The 16,336-nt window shown below is 38.1% G+C and overlaps 1 protein-coding gene across 1 annotated transcript in view; it reads left to right on the top strand.

Moving 5' to 3' along the window:
* LOC134673466 (homeobox protein Nkx-2.1-like) overlaps positions 1 to 11,166 on the top strand; it is a 44,566-nt gene extending 33,400 nt beyond the window's left edge. Inside the window, exons 5-6 of the mRNA XM_063531462.1 lie at positions 8,433 to 8,519; positions 10,861 to 11,166. Of these exons, the coding sequence (XP_063387532.1) occupies positions 8,433 to 8,519; positions 10,861 to 11,079 (306 nt within the window). The 3' untranslated portion in view covers positions 11,080 to 11,166. The remainder of the gene's footprint in view (positions 1 to 8,432; positions 8,520 to 10,860) is intronic.
* Positions 11,167 to 16,336: the final 5,170 nt, after the last annotated feature.

Here is a 16,336-nt window from a genome sequence, read left to right on the forward strand (position 1 = left end):
AAATTGAATAAAAGCGTTTCTAATAGCCTCAAAAGTTACAACATTTTTATGACAAGGCTCGTTGACCCAGGGTCTGGTCGTAGAGTTACGGCTCTCTGTATTAGAAATCTGGAAATGTATACACTTGCAGGGCTCACGCAGTGATCTACGTACTAAGTGTGGAGGGGGTTTTATACAGTTTGTTATGGGACGTGTCGCCGCAGGTTGGCTCGTTAGATCGTCTTGTTTCACGCACCACCGGCAAGGGAGCTTTGATTCTCAAGGATTTTCCTCGTTTGATATTTTTACGAGAGCTGTGTCTTCAAATTAGAGCACAAGTACGGGTCCCTGTAGGTGGTGTGGGTTCCTGTTGGGTTTCCTCAACCGTGCATACTTGTATCTACGGTTAAATTAATTGAAGTTGTTTTTGTTACATTTTTTTATTCATCTAAAAATATGCAAAAAGTTTTCAAATATGTATTACTGAAGATTATTTGACTCTACTTGGCCTTTACGCTAAAACCCTGCGTCGATTCACCTACACTAGTAAAAAGTTCAACACTAAACAATTTCTTCACCATTTTCTAAAACCAGGGTCTAGCTAAAATTATAAACTATCTTATCATGTACACTGAGAGAAAAATCATCACCAGGAATTAAAAAAGAGTTCTGTACTGGGGGAAAAAATGAAGTTTTAGTAATAATTATGGACGTTTCACTATTTCTGTAAAGTTTATTTATTTCTACAAACAGCTCAGTTATCCCAAATATAATTACAACAAACAGATAATAGAAATTGCAAGAACTAATAGAAATTGCAAAAGTCTATTTGTTCCCATTAGTTAACTCTCCTTGTCCCCGGATTAAGTTTATTTTTGTAATTCTAAGTGTATTTTTGTTGTACTTTTCTCTCAGTGTACCTACATTATGGGAACACAAGGCATTAAGAGCAGTTCTTCGTTACAACATAGGTATACTTACTAGTAAAGATGTTAGTTATTTGTGCTATTTCCAAAACTATACAGCAAACAAGTAACTTTCAAAGTAGGTACCTACACCATGTGGTCACGCCTCATAGAGCGTAACAAACAAGGATGACCGGTGCCCGCGGCGCTTTTCCCTCTCTGTATTTTCACTGGCAGAGCATATTTGGTCCGTGGCTTTTTTAAACATTATTTAAGTATACATATATTTTTTTACCTGACTTTAAAAAGACTGTGTGCTAGTTTCAATTTTACTTTAAAAGATAAACTTTAGCTAACTATAAGAAGTAGAATAGTGCCTCGTACAGTATATTTTGTGTGGTTAAGAACGCTTCCTAAAACCATAAAAAAATCTAATTTTCCAAAAATAATAAATTGCCATACAAATGTCGAAAAAACACCCTCTTCAAAAATTGGCCCTTTTACACTTGACTGGATAGTCAACTGTAAAAATATGGGTGTAGCCTAACTTATTCAAAAATATGTCCCATAGTTCTTAATTCGCTAACATAAGAGCATATACCATATTTTTGAGATGATATGTGCATATGTGCACCCATATTTTTACAGTTGACTGTAGGTACCTACACTAAAAATATGTTAAACGTATTTTTTATACTCATGACGGGAAAACAATCGTAAATAGGTAAAGTTTCTACATTAATGACGGCATTAAATCATATCAAAGTATATTAGTTACATGCTTTACTTTTTGATTTACAATTAGCCATCCAATTTTAATCCCATACGCCAGGTCGCCGGTATTTGCGCAGCACACAGAGGGTGCGTATTTAGCGTAAGTAAATTCCGCTGTACGCCACTGTTGATACTGCGTCTCTCAAATACTAGCTTTACATTTTTTTTAATAACGCTAATGGAGTTTCCTATTCAGCCAGTTCGTAGGCTTTTTGAGTAGGATGAAAATATAATAAATATTTGTAGGTATTGCACATGCACATGTGATCAATTTTCTATTTTTTGCTTTAAATATATTTATTATTATTTTTCTATAAATACCTGTATTTTTAATTTTTAATTTTAAAAGCCAGGATTATTTATTAGGTCAATTTTGGAGATTTTATTTTTTAATATTTATTGGACCTTTGACGCTTTACTCAGTATCAATACCAACGTACCTACAATCAAATATAGAGAATTTTGCGGACTGCGAAGAGGACCTAAAAAGATTGGAATGGGTTATCCGACACACTTAGAGGGAAACTTCATCTTGTAAAAAGTTTCTAATAACTTCCTCACCATCATTTTCATGTCAACGTACTTCCGGTTTATAACTAATAACATCATTATTTAGCCCAAACTCGATGCCAATGAACTGCGTGTGAGCCAAAAAAATTACCCGCCCAAAGAGTGCAAGTCTTTTGTCTACGGTCACGTTGTCTCTGCCGGATGCGCCATGCGGGCGCTTATAGGTCTACCAACCTCTCAACATTTTTTTTAAATAGCAGTCCTTAACCCCTTAGGTTAGAGGTCATTTCCCCTTGGCATGTGCCACGGGTGTTTTTAGGGAGAGCAATAAGATAATGGGCGCGCTGACGGCTGTCGGATGCTAAGTAGCTAGTAATGCGAAATTATGTCGGTTGGAATAAGTCGAGAGATGACCACCCGCTGCCTGTCTGTCACTCGCTTGATCAGAAAAATGAATGGACGGATTCAGTCAATTTGTGTTGTCAGGAAATTGTTTTTTGTTCCGCTTTAACTGGGGAGCTGAAACTGAATTTATACCTATCTATAAAAGCTTCTACAGACCTTGCAACAAATTCAGCCGATCGATCCCCAATTATATGCGAAAATTATATGCGATTATCGGTGACGTTTGGAGAGGCCATAACGCGATGATCGAGATAACTCACGGAAGCTTATTTTAAAAATCTGTTCTATGCAATACAAGCAGAAAATGAGTCTCTTACATTTAATGTGGAATTGTTAAATATAAGGTTTATTTCTTGTACCTGTATATTTTTTAATTTACCGGTCAATGGATAAACAGCTAATACGAGCTAAGCAGCCGCACAGCCTTCCTCTCAACAACCCCATAATTTTCCAATAATTCCACTTCACTTTTTTCTAATCGCTAATCTTCGTGAGATCTCAATAAGCAATAAGCTCAAAGGCTGGCCGCAATGAAATCATCTGCCTTATTTCTTTGATAAAAAGTAAAAATTGTTTATGGTATCATTGTGCGGATATGGGTCCCATTCATTGCGGCCAACATGTCAAAACAAATTCAGCGAGAGAATTTGATATACCATTCACAATATCTTAGTGCGATGTAAAAGTTTATAAAATGTAAACTCTATGAGTTTGCGGTAAGGTTTATTTTGAAACTTTGTAATATGTTGAGATAATAGTTTGCGAAGGTTGTGCTATTTCGTGGTTGTGTAATAACCGGTGAAATATCGGTTAATAAGAGCGTGGGTGCGTTCCAATACTAACTAATGGTTAGCAATTCGTAGGAGATTATATTTGTTGAATGGCGGTTTTTGCGGATTAGGAGCACAAAGCACCTGACTCGCATTGTGCCGCAGGTATTGGTGTGTGCGGTGGCCGGACGTAAGTGCATCATCGGTGTTTGCGTAGGATGATTGATAGATTTTTTACATCTAATGTGAAATGACAATGGATGATATGTGTAGGCAGGGTTAGCAATTAGGTTTCTGTCTGGATTTACAAAAAAAAATCAGAAGATAGAGGACTTATTCACTATGTGCCTAGATACTTGATAGGTATAGATGGTCAAGCTAATCCTGTCAGTAGAAAAAGGCGCGAAATTCAAATTTTCTATGGGACGCTATCCCTTCGCGCCTACATTTTTCAAATTTGCCGCCTTTTTCTACTGACAAGATCTGCTTGACCAAGTTTATATATATTTTAATACTTCGTCATAATAAACTGCGCAATGCGGGTTCCCAATTTAAAACTTTAAAAAAGGTTTCAATATTTTCATGGACCGATTGCTCCAAAATTTTAAGTTTAAAGGCCAGATCCGGCTGTTACGTGCTTATTTCATCCTTTTAACAAGCCTAGTTAATTTATCTGCATTTATTGTGACCTAATTCAGTAATTTAGTATCTAAATGAAGCTGCAATCTTGTTATAATGGCCTAAATTCAATATGACTTAGGTAATTAGTTTGTTTTGCAATGTGAAATCTAAATTAAAATGAAAACCAATAACATTTTCCCACAACAAAATGAAACAGTAATAAAATAAAGCGAGTCGACGTCCCTCAAAATTAATCCAAAGTTTATAGAGTCTTAAACGGGGAATATTAAATAAATATTAATTTTGTGGATTGCTGCGCAAATGTTTGGGGCTTAACTACGCACCGGCGGGCCGCGGCCGGGGCCACTGCATGGGGTCCAGAATACATGTATCAGTTCAGTAATATACTGTTTACCACATACACATGTGGGTTTTACATGGCTTGCCATTTTGTACATAATGTGCTATTTTTTTGTGCCATTGTATTTCCGTTTTTCCCGTTATGTATCTAAAACTTGGAATTACAAAAAAAACAGTGTTACACGCAGGGACACTGCATATAACTTCTAATTTATTATGTTACCCGAAGTTAAACTGATATTTTCGCATTACATTTTTTTAATAAGGAGTAGGACAGGAAGGAGGATTGTAATAAGGACGTTCAAATTCTACGTATTGTACATTGTACAATAAGAGGACGCATATCCACAGCATCAGCAGTGGGTTACAATGATAATGAAGTGGAAGTGTCAGTATGGGTAAATCCAATATAAATTATTACAATTAGCAGTAGGTACCTAAGTGCATAATATACTTATGTACGAGTATTTAGGTAAATCTGAATTAGGTATCGTAAAAGCTTAGATACTACGACGAAAAATAATTTAGTAGCGAGTATTTTACAAACAACTGTTTAACAAGATGTTCGCATATCACGCTTATTGCTTTCCACCAGGTGCACCTCGAATCATAAAGATAATGCTGTGCAAATATTAACCATGATAATCCATAAAATCTCTATACAAGACATGTTAAATGACACCTCAGCTTTCAGATTTACTCTCCACCTGTAAAAACATGCCGAATTACAAAAATCTATGCTCCTATTTGTAGCGAATCGCGCCAGACACAGCCTCGACATTAAATTGACTAAATTGTTTCTTGTGGATCTTAAGTCGCAGTGATAAAGTTTCAAATCGTTTGAATAAAGTGTGAATGTTCGGTTTAAGATTTTTTGCCTTGTCCGCGTGATATTTTGATAAGCACTAAATAAATGAGCGCATTGAGCTGTCTGCCGTGTTTGCTCAGCGCGGATTGAAGCGAGCACAAAGGCCCGTGCATTGTGCCTGACAACCATTCGGGGACACCGTGGAACTTTAAGAGTGACATTCCATTTTCAACTGCAGCTGCAATACTGTTCATTTTACTATGGAAATTGACAATGACAGCGACGCGTTTCCATAGTAAAATGAACAGTATTGCAGCTGCAGTTGGAAATGGAATGTCACTTTAAATCATAATTCTAATATTATTTTGTCCAAAGAAATGAAAAATAGGTACTTGCTTTACTTCGTAGAAAGTAAAGTTTGTAGTACGTGAGGTAGATTGAATTTTAAATAATTCAAGCAATATTTAGGTTTTATTCTCTGCGCTTTGTAGAATTACATAGATATGTCAGTTATTCAGGCAAGTATGATCTGTAAAAATTAAAATCAACTGGCTATTCATTTCATAGAAAGCATATATTAAAATAGTAATTGTTAACAGTAAAAGCTAACACAATGCTATCTATTTGGATACCAAACCCTTTAGATAAGTATCGTTTTACTGGCGCTTTTCTAAACTCTACCTAGAAGTAAATATTTCTGAATCAAATCAATCTAAATCCATTCGTTCGGTTACCCACGCAACAAAATTGACATTTGAATTGAACAATTATCGAGTTTTGGATGAGTGGTCTGGACATTGAAAATCGTTTTAAAACATGTCCAACATGTCCACGTGTGTCAACTATTGAAAATTCTGTTATGCATGGTAATAAACAATTCTGCCTCGTTAGAGAGAAGAGTTAGGTAGTTTGGAAGTCCAAACAAAACACGTGAAACATAAACAATATTTTAAGAAACAATGAACTATCAATGTCCACATAACACGAGACTTGAGGGACGCTTTCTAAAGGGCCCTCAAGATTGAAATAATTATCAGAATTAAAACGTACAATCATGGCGTCGACGCAGCAAATGAAGAGCTAAACAAATACGAGAGCAATCTTTATTTATCATAATTATGGATGATGTTGCCAGTCATCGTTCGCAGGAACGGAACACCTACGAGACGACCCTACCGAGGTGTTTGCTTGCTGCATTGCTATCAACTCATGCTATTTTAAAACTTATTTCGTTACTCGTTGGGACGACTTTGAAAAATCCTGAGGTACCGTATTTTCTCCTGATTGGCGCCAAAATTGACTCGTATTGTCAAACTGAGAGCGGTCTGGGTGGCACGCATTTAGATTTTAACGAAGGGAAAATTATGTTCATAGGTAGACTTTTTATCGAGTCAACTCCACTATTATAAATTAGTAGGGGCTACTTGCTGAAACACGAGTAAAATCTCAGAAGTCTTAGAAAAACATAGTCGGTAGCCAAGTGGTTGTTAAAAGCACTTCGCCACACCCGAAATGTCACACTTGACGACACAAGTCATTTAGAAGTAAAACAAATAAGTGAATGACGCTCGGGAGCGTGCGTGCAGGCATTATGCACAAGAAGATTGAAAGAAAGTGCTCGAGTGTCCGAGGCAGCCGAGTGCGCTGCGCCTCCCGCCGGCTCCCGTTCATTAACTCCAGTCTCGCCTCTCGGACAAAGCGTCTGCGACCTCACACCTCCAAGCAAATAAAAAATAACACTTCCAATAAGCCCTAGTAGCCATGTAACAGTTTGTTTTGATAACGGCTCGGACAAAATGGCGGTCGGTTATGCACGGAGCGTTATCATAACGGAACGGCGCGAGAAACTCGACTCCGAGAGGGGCACACATCCATTTCAAAGAATAAACACGGAGGAAGCGCTCTCGATGTATAAATAATAAATAAAGAGTATATTTTGCCGGGAGAGCGTGCGTAGACAAAGGATGGCGCGCGCAAACATGGCATGAGCTTGTTTATTCTTTCGTCATTAAGGTGAAGTGTTGGGGCACACAGTAGCGTGCTCCGGCGCTAATTTCAGGAAGGGTAGATTCGGACATCGATTCACTTCAGCCACTCACGTCGCTAAACGGTTCAGGCTATTATTACCAGTTTGATACATACTTAACAGCTTCACACTCTTGCATTCCTTAGGTTGGTCCTTAAAAATTGTGAATTCTTATAATTCGGAATTCTGATGGTTTCACAAGTTGAAAATATCAGTAGCGCCTATAGGTACTTTTTGGGCGCGATTCTCGAGTTTTCACATGGTTTTTATCCCATCTCATCTCATTCGTGGTTTATTTAGATTAAGTACCTACCATTGCAATCCTCTCCTGCTGTCTGTTGTGATACTCACATACTGTCAGGCAAAATACAGGTTAGACTAGCCAGCTAGTTCTACCATCCATATAACCTTTATAATTTGATACCGTTTTAATCCTCTTATTTTGCATTTATGTTATGAAACTCAGAACATATATTAGGTATACGTAATTAGCTCTCGTAGACAGCTCTACCGTTTAAACTCAAAGCATATTGCAGGCTAAATTCCGGCTGGTCCATGCACCGTCATCCTAATAACATTCACCCAATTTGTGAATCTTTAAGTCCTCTTTATATTTACTCAGGCACAAATTCGGGCTGACCCACCGTGATCTCACTCAAACAAATCGCGAATTTTGTAATATTTTCAGTCTTCTCTTGACATTCACCAAAGTCATAGGTAAAATTTTCATAGGTGAAAATTCATGTACCTATACAAAATGCAGACTGTCGGAGTGGATGACTAGCCCTTGCTTGGACAGCCATTCATTAGCGCAAGACCGCGGTCTTCATTCACAGGGTGTAATGTGTTTGCTGGAGTGTTGCTTCTTACTTATAGACGCGTTCAGGTTGCCAGGGTTGCTTAGACTTTCAGGGGGTTTAAGGGCTTTGTGTAGAAAAACACTACATTTAAAATTGTTTGAATGTAGGTACTAGGTAGGTAAGTAGACTTAGAAAGTGCTAAACTCCACTGACACATAACACAGACGGTTCGTTCGAATATTGTCCGTACGGACTGAAGCAATTTCACATGTTTTGCTAAGTACATTAATGTTCTCAAAAAGCCATTTTAAAGCTGTCATTGTCTCTACACTTTGTAATCTTTTCTGTGTTGTTTTCTACAAATTAAACTTTGACAATGTAATGAAACTATTTAATTATATAATTGCAGGAATTTCTGCCGTCATAATAGGATTGTTGTAGAACTGTATTTCTAATACAATGTTGTTGTTACAGGTGAAAATTTGGTTTCAAAACCACCGTTACAAGTGCAAGCGGCAAGCCAAGGAGAAAGCCATGGCGGAGCAGAACCAACACAACCAGGTACCTACTTTTCTATTGGCTATTTAGTTATTACACCACTAGTTATTTTACATTTCTGACCATGGGAAATCTTCTACTTATAGCGTATGTTCGGGCCAATAAGACCTCGTATTAGCCGTCTTGTTTCACTATTTTTCATACTGAATATAGGTACGTATACTAGGTATACTACGTAAATACATAGGTGGGTCAAACACATTTTAGAAAAAGGTCACTTCTATGGATAATACAACCAAGTTAACGACTCTGGTACATAGATGTCCCGTATTTCTTATTTGAGTCTCAAGTACTGAAGAAATTTAACCCACCTGTAAAAGTGCCGCGTAAAAATTAGCTTTAGGTTCCCTTCAATTTGCGATGTCTACAGAAAAGACGCGATCGAGTTTGCTAATAAATGTGTATGACCCATCTTAACTTGAACCCTAAATTCGTCTGAAATTTTACTTGAGGTACCTACCTCGGAAATTTCCATCTAATTTCTAACCCGTCATTCAAAAAAGCGTTCATATTAAACCGCCATTTCAATAATGCTAATGAATAATGAATATTAAACACGTGAACGATAAAAATCGTCGCTGACGCGGCGGCCCCTGTTTGCCGAGGCGACCTGCCGTGTATTCAGCTTCACTGCGCGAGAGAGCGCGATCATTTCGTAAACAGAACCAGCATAACGTAACCTTGACAACAGCGTGTAATATATCTTGATAAAAGCGAAATTATACTGGATTTCCAAGTTTTCGACTCGTGCAAGCGATCGGAGCGACCCTGCCCTTGCCACTTGATACCAATCTCCCGCGGAGGAGAAATACGGGCCCCGGATTCTGGCAACCCCACGTCTATTAAAGTTGCAGGGTTGCTAGGGAATGTTGTATTGTTTAGTCACCGGTGGAAATGCAGTCGGTTTGTTGTATTGTTTCTTGATTGTTCTTTGATGCGGATTTGTTTTGATTCATATCTAAGTCACATTGTTGTGCAGTCTTTTCATTCGTCGCTTAAAGTTAATAATTCGTAAATTACTGAAATTAAGTATTAAGTGGCATTGGCTACAGTGTAGAATTGTAGATATTGTTAAATTCTCATAGAATCTCATGTTATACATTATGATAGTCAGACGGCACGAAAGGCATCATTCACATTCTCAATAATTAAAACACAAAGACAAAGGCCGTCTTGCACGCTTATTCCAATGTTTCAAGGCGTGGCGTCTGGCGTGTGTTGCCAGCCTGATTGGCCCAATTTGCGCGCCCGCTCGTCCCTCACGTAATGACTCTTCAACTCGCGCGTTTTTTACGAGGAATGCCTCTGCGGGGTTATAATGTGTAGTTGGAAAATAGTTTGTTGGGATCCTTTTAGAATGAGCGTCATGTCAGTGACTCAGTGATGTAGTAAATATTATTCAAGTAGGTATATGCAGTCTAATACGGTGTTTCGTCACATTAGCGGACATCCTGAAACCTGCTAACATTCCACAATGCCTGAAGACTCGCCTCTTTAACCAATGTGTCCTGCCCACCATGACCTATGGTGCCGAGACATGGACGCTCACTAAGGGGGCTGTGCATAAAATCCGCGTAGCACAGAGAGCCATGGAGCGCGCCATCCTCGGTATCAAGCTTCAAGATCGAGTAAGGAATGTCGAGATCCGTCGCCGCACCAAGGTGCATGACGTGGGTTTCGTCATTACCAAACTAAAATGGAATTGGACAGGACATGTTGCTAGGCAGTGATGGCAGGTGGACTAAAATGTTAACAGAATGGTGGCCGCTTTCAAATGAAAGAAGCGCCTGGCGTCCGTTGGCTCGTTGGGTGGACGACATCCGGAAAATTGCGGGTCACTGCTGGATGAGATTAGCTCAGGACCGGGACAAGTGGCGTACTAGAAGAGAGGCCTATGCTCAGCAGTGGGCGATAAAGGGCTGATATGATGATGATGACGATGTTTCGTGAAATATACTTATTTTATGTACGGAGTTTGCGCTGCACTATATATTATTGGGTATGTTACATATGTATATAGGTAGCAAAGGTAGAGGAACCCGGTAGATGGCGGTAGTAAAAGAATTGACTCTTTATTTAAATTTTGGCTGCCTTTGAGATGTTTTTATAAGAAATTCGTTAGTTACCATTAATTTATATTATATCAAAAATATGGTATCAGGTATCACACTTAATCAAGCAATATTGAGATTTTGCAATTCTTCGTTTCCATGTTGCCATGCCAATCTACAGCAAACAGATTTAACGTGGAACGAGATGAATGCATTGTCTTCTGAAAGACGGACAAGCATGGCAAGCGAGAAAAATCAGCAGGCTATTTTTTAACAAGTAATGTTGTCCTCAGTCGTCCTCATCTCCCCGGAGGGTAGCCGTCCCAGTCCTCGTGAAGGACGGCAAGCCGTGCGGCTCGGGCGAATCCTCGTCGCCCGCGCACTGCGCCACACCGACGTCAGGCTACGCGCAGCCCCAGGCGGCCTGCTCCAACCCGCTGGCCTCCTACCGCCAGCCCGCCTACCAGCAGCAGTGCTCCGGCTACCTCCCCCTGCAGGGCCGGGCGTGGTAGAAGTTCCCCCAGCTTTATCATGAGACAATGTTCAAGGAGGAGATGTATTTTGATTAGGTAGAAGGTGACGCGGTTTGGCCGAGCTACAACTGAAGTATTTACTAGATTAATTTCCTTACCTTTCAAAACAGCTTTTATTTTTTTGTTGTGCAATGTATTAATTAAAATTTAAAAGGCATATGTTAAATCTAGCAATGTAAAGATTTTTCCTAAAATTGACATTTCTACGAACAGTGTTGCATGTTAATAAAATAACCACAAATTTGGGTGTTTTTTCTAAAAGTTTTGCCGAACCGTGTGTTAAAATGTTGTCTCCTTCTAGAACATTGTCTCGGATGAGGCCTGGCGGAACGATCTGCCAAAAGACAGTGACTTTAGTGACTCAGTGAAGTGACAGTGGTGTTTCTTATCGGGCGGAGGGTATGTACATAGTTAGACGTAATTAAGCGCAATTAAGGATTTGACTCTTTTCTTTGTGATATACTTGTAACATTCTTTTAATGAAGACGTAGTTTTTTCTGCTTTTCGGATTTGAAACTCGTTAATGCACTCAGTTTGTAAAAGAGTTATCAAATGCATTAGCCACAAAGTAGCACGAAATGGTCACAAAGTGACATGTCTTGTTTTTCACAAATGAATATTCTTTTCTCCAAGTCTTTTCTGTGGTTGTATTAGGTATATGTTCAACTTTGACTATTACAAAAACCTAAATGTGTGATGCCGTATTCTACTTAATTTCTTGTGTAAAAAAACGTTAAAAAATGATCTGTATCTCCGATAATTCCATATATATTCAGTGGTTTTATTTTGGTTTTATTATTAACAATAGGTACAGGTAAAATCATGGAACGGCGTTAATTTTACTTGCACTCCTTTCACACTTACCAGAGCCGTATCACATTGCCAAGATTCTGGATACCTAATAACTTCCTAATAACCTTTATTTTGACGTGGCTGATACATTTAGGTTTCATGACAAAATGCTGCCGGTTTTATACCTACTATGTACACGTGTTTTGACAGTGTCTTATCGAAGTAGAGGAATAGACAAATAGACAGCTTTTGATAAAAATGTGTTTACTCAGTGACATTCATACATATTTGGCATGATTTTTTTATCAAGAAAATCACATAAATTATTCGTTAGAAAAATGTTTTCTTGATTTTTCTGTGAATGTTACGGAGTTGACGTCACTATTCCTTTATATATGAATAGTATTTGAGTATTTCCGTATGAACGGTACCAAGCAATAGTAGTATAAGCTAAATAAAGTGGATATTTGAGATTAGTCAGATTAAGAACAACAACCTAACCCTGTAAGTTAAAAATTACTCAAATTATGTTTCTTTTTAAATCTCTTTTTTGTGTCTAACGCTATTATTCTGCTACTAGAAACTGCCTTGTCTGACCTATCTCAAACATCCACTCTGTATTTTCACTGTTCTACGCTTAATTTTATTTTGCATACTTTGGAAGAGTTTTAACAAATACTTAAAGTATTTTTACAAGTAAATTTCATTGTAAATAACTGATATTGTGCCAGTAAATTGATGTGTGAATAGTAATACAGTCGGTGTTTCGTGTGTGTAGATATTACGTATCTTGTACATATAGGCGCGTAATGTGTTAGGTAGGGACCTGAGAGGCTACCGCGAAAACCGAAATTCGCAAATTGCGGGGATCTTTCTCTTTCACTCCAATGAAAGCGTAATTAGTGTGACAGAGAAAAATCCCCGCAATTTGCGAACTTCGATTTTCGCGGTTATAGCCCTGACTCGATAGAGACTACGACCAGTTGTAGACGATTGTTTCTCTTTGTTGGTATTAAATTTAACTATTTATATATTTGAGTAGGATCTTTATTACAATTATTACCTAGTTAGGAAATTGATGCCGATTTCCGCGTTGAAATTGAGTTTTCGTTCAAGGAGTTCTCTTTATTTACGAACTGGTCAAAGTTTCTCAACAACGAACAAATTTTGTGCCAATAAATGTTATTACATTCCCTGGTTGATATTAAAACATGTTTCGGGCGGACGGATGCAATAAATATTCAGAGGGGCTACCGCGAAAACCGAAATTCGCAAATCGCGGGGATTTTTCTCTGTCACTCTAATTACGCCGTCATTGGAGTAAAAGAGAAAGATCCCCACAATTTGCGAACTTCGATTTTCGCGTTTATAGCCCAAATCGCCAGAATGTCACTATCTATACCTACATGGTAAAGGAATAGTGTTTTGTTGTACTTAAATATATTTTCCACTAGAGTTTAATAGAGTCTTTGAATTGCCATTTTATTGTAGAAAAATAAAATGTTGTAAGATTTTTTCAAAATGCGCCAGCAACAATGTGTTGACTGGAAGATTCATAGCAATAAGCCCCTAACGTACCTTAGACTTACGCCAAACTTGTAACAATTGAAGGAAATTGTAATTAATGTTTTCCAACTTAATTTATATGTTCTGGACTAGATTGATGTAATTATGTAGGTATAGGGGAAGTTATTATAAAATAATTATAAATAATAGTAATAATAACGAGAAGGAATTTGTAACTATAATGTGAAAATGGAAGTGTAATGAATTTCAATTTATAAAATTAGGTAATAAAAATTAACGAGTTTTAACTTTGTTTTTCATTACGTCAACCCCTTTTAGAATAACAAAATCAGCCGGCCTAGCCAAGGTAACAATCGCTATCGCTTCGACAACGAAAAGCGTTATGTCTCTCTATCACTCTTCCATATTAGTGTGACAGCGACAGTTGCGTTTCGATCGCTACGGAGCGTTAGCGATTGGCATCTTGGCTACGCGGCCAGAGCATTGAAAAATTTTACGGTTTAGACTCACTTGATTTTAGTCACAGCGCGACATGTGACTATTAAAAACGAGTGAGTCCAAACCGTAAAATTATTCAATGTTAGTATGTCTCACAACAGTTTAAATTCGAAAATCAGAGCACACAAGCCAAAAAAAGCATGGTACATTCTTGAAAACAAGAACAAACGCTCGATGCTCGATCGCTCCCACTCCTCTCCTAAGCTCATTTTATTGTCTTCAATATTCCCAGATTACGCTATAATCTCTCATAAAGCGTAACAGTTTATTCCGCATGGCAACATCGACTTTGTCGAACGTCAGTCACGACCCGTCAAAACGAAATAATAACATGGCCGACATAGATACAAAATAACCTAACTTTCCTACTTTTCCACTGAAATCTGAGCTGTAAAACGAGTAGGGAGGGTGTGTTTTTCATTGCAGGGTGTTTATTGATTAGCCGTTCCGTTATTGGGAGGTAATTTGGATAGAACAAAGGCGCTGCGAGCGCACGTGCGCGGCATTACGAGGGCACGCTAATAAAATGGCGGATTAACTGTAGGGACAGGTGAGGGCTTGCAAACTATTGGCCTCTTCACAATAAAATGTATCGCTGAGTCTCGCGTTACTACGGATTTACGTCAGGTTGCTGATGTAATGAGAAATTTTTGGGATAGCGACTCTTAACCCGAGCCGAGGGTGAAATTTAGATTGGTGCTTCCTTATTGAATCAATTTGTAGTGTTTTATGGTATGACGCACGAGGCATAGGTATGTACATGGGGAGTGTTACATTGCAACATTTTGAGAATGACACTGAAATTAGTTGTAAACTATGCTAAATCTACGAATCATAAAGATATTAAGGTCCCGTGGGTTAGTGTTCTTCTCTCAGTGTCACTGAGCGTAAGCGTGAGCGAGATGGATGTGCGTGCTCGAGACCGCGGATATCATGTTTTTGAATCTAAGTTTTAACAAGTAAAAGTAAGATATATCAAAAATTAAATTAAGCATTTTAAAAGCAATTTTCATTTTTCTATGCATAAATCTGTGACAATTTTTTAAAGTGCGTTTTAGAGACTTAAGTTTGGGTTTTTTCCTATCGAACAAACGTCAATAAATTTGGATTCGGATCGATGAAGTCCATAGAGAAAATCCTCAAGAATAATAAATATTATAAATAAATAAATATTATAGAACATTCTTACACAGATTGACTAAGTCCCACAGTAAGCTCAAGAAGGCTTGTGTTGTGGGTACTCAGACAACGATATATATAATATACAAATACTTAAATACATAGAAAACACCCATGACTCAGGAACAAATATCTGTATCATCATACAAATAAATGCCCTTACTGGGATTCGAACCCAGGACCATCGGCTTCGCAGGCAGGGTCACTACCCACTAGGCCAGACCGGTCGTCGAAGGCCAGACCGGTCGTCTGGATTATTGGAGTATTGGTCTTAAATTTAAGAATGCTAATTAAATTTAAATTTTGGCAACTGTATTGTGATCTAAAAAAAGCGGTAGGTAAGACTTTTCAACTCCGCTCTCTGAACCTACGGTACCTTTAATGTTATGTTGAATAATTTGTATAGTTTACGAAAGTAGTCAAAATATAAATCCTTAATATACTTCCATAGGTATTTTAATTTGCATAAAACAATTTTATGGGTAAAAATAATCAGTTTTAGAACTTCTAAATTTAGTGCGAAAGTGCTACGCCGTAGCACCTCGTAGCACTATAGGCCTTGTAGAAAAGGCATACCAACTATTATAATTAGGTATTAAGCATTGACGACTATTGAAATATTGTGTGAATATACGTGGCTGTGTGTAGGTTATACGTCTTTTTGACGAAAACAGCACATGTGGGTATTTAAATCGATTTTTTTTTCTAATCATCAGACTCCTTCAAGATAACTTTCTAGCTAACTATCATTTATCAGTTACTGCAAAAAGATTGAACTTACGTAACAAGTAGGTACGTAATAAAAAAGACCACAGGATAAATCGATCCTTCCCACGCCCACACAAAGCCGACGTCAATGTAAAACAATCGCCCTTCGCCAATTAAAGCGGGAAAAGCGGGGTTTCCGGCGAGCGCTAATTAGACAAAGCTCTGGCGCTATTGTGCGGCACGTACGTGCGATCGATGAAGATACGGCACGCGGGCCGTCAGCGCGCGAAACGGGTTAAATAGTAGGTATGGTCGAATGATGGGTTGGTATTTTACTAGGTGACGATACATAGATATACAAATAAAATAAAGAGAATACATCCATAACTAAAGGTTTAACCTTTACTACTGACCTTTTCGTGATAAACACATACATTAATGCCCTTAGCTAGATTCTAACCCAGTACCGCCAGCTTCGTAGGCAGAGTACCGATTACCGCCTAGTCTATGAGGCTACCAATTTATTACTAAA

The sequence above is a fragment of the Cydia fagiglandana genome, chromosome 18 (assembly GCF_963556715.1).
Source record: "Cydia fagiglandana chromosome 18, ilCydFagi1.1, whole genome shotgun sequence".
In the NCBI taxonomy this organism is placed as follows: Eukaryota; Metazoa; Arthropoda; class Insecta; order Lepidoptera; family Tortricidae; genus Cydia; species Cydia fagiglandana.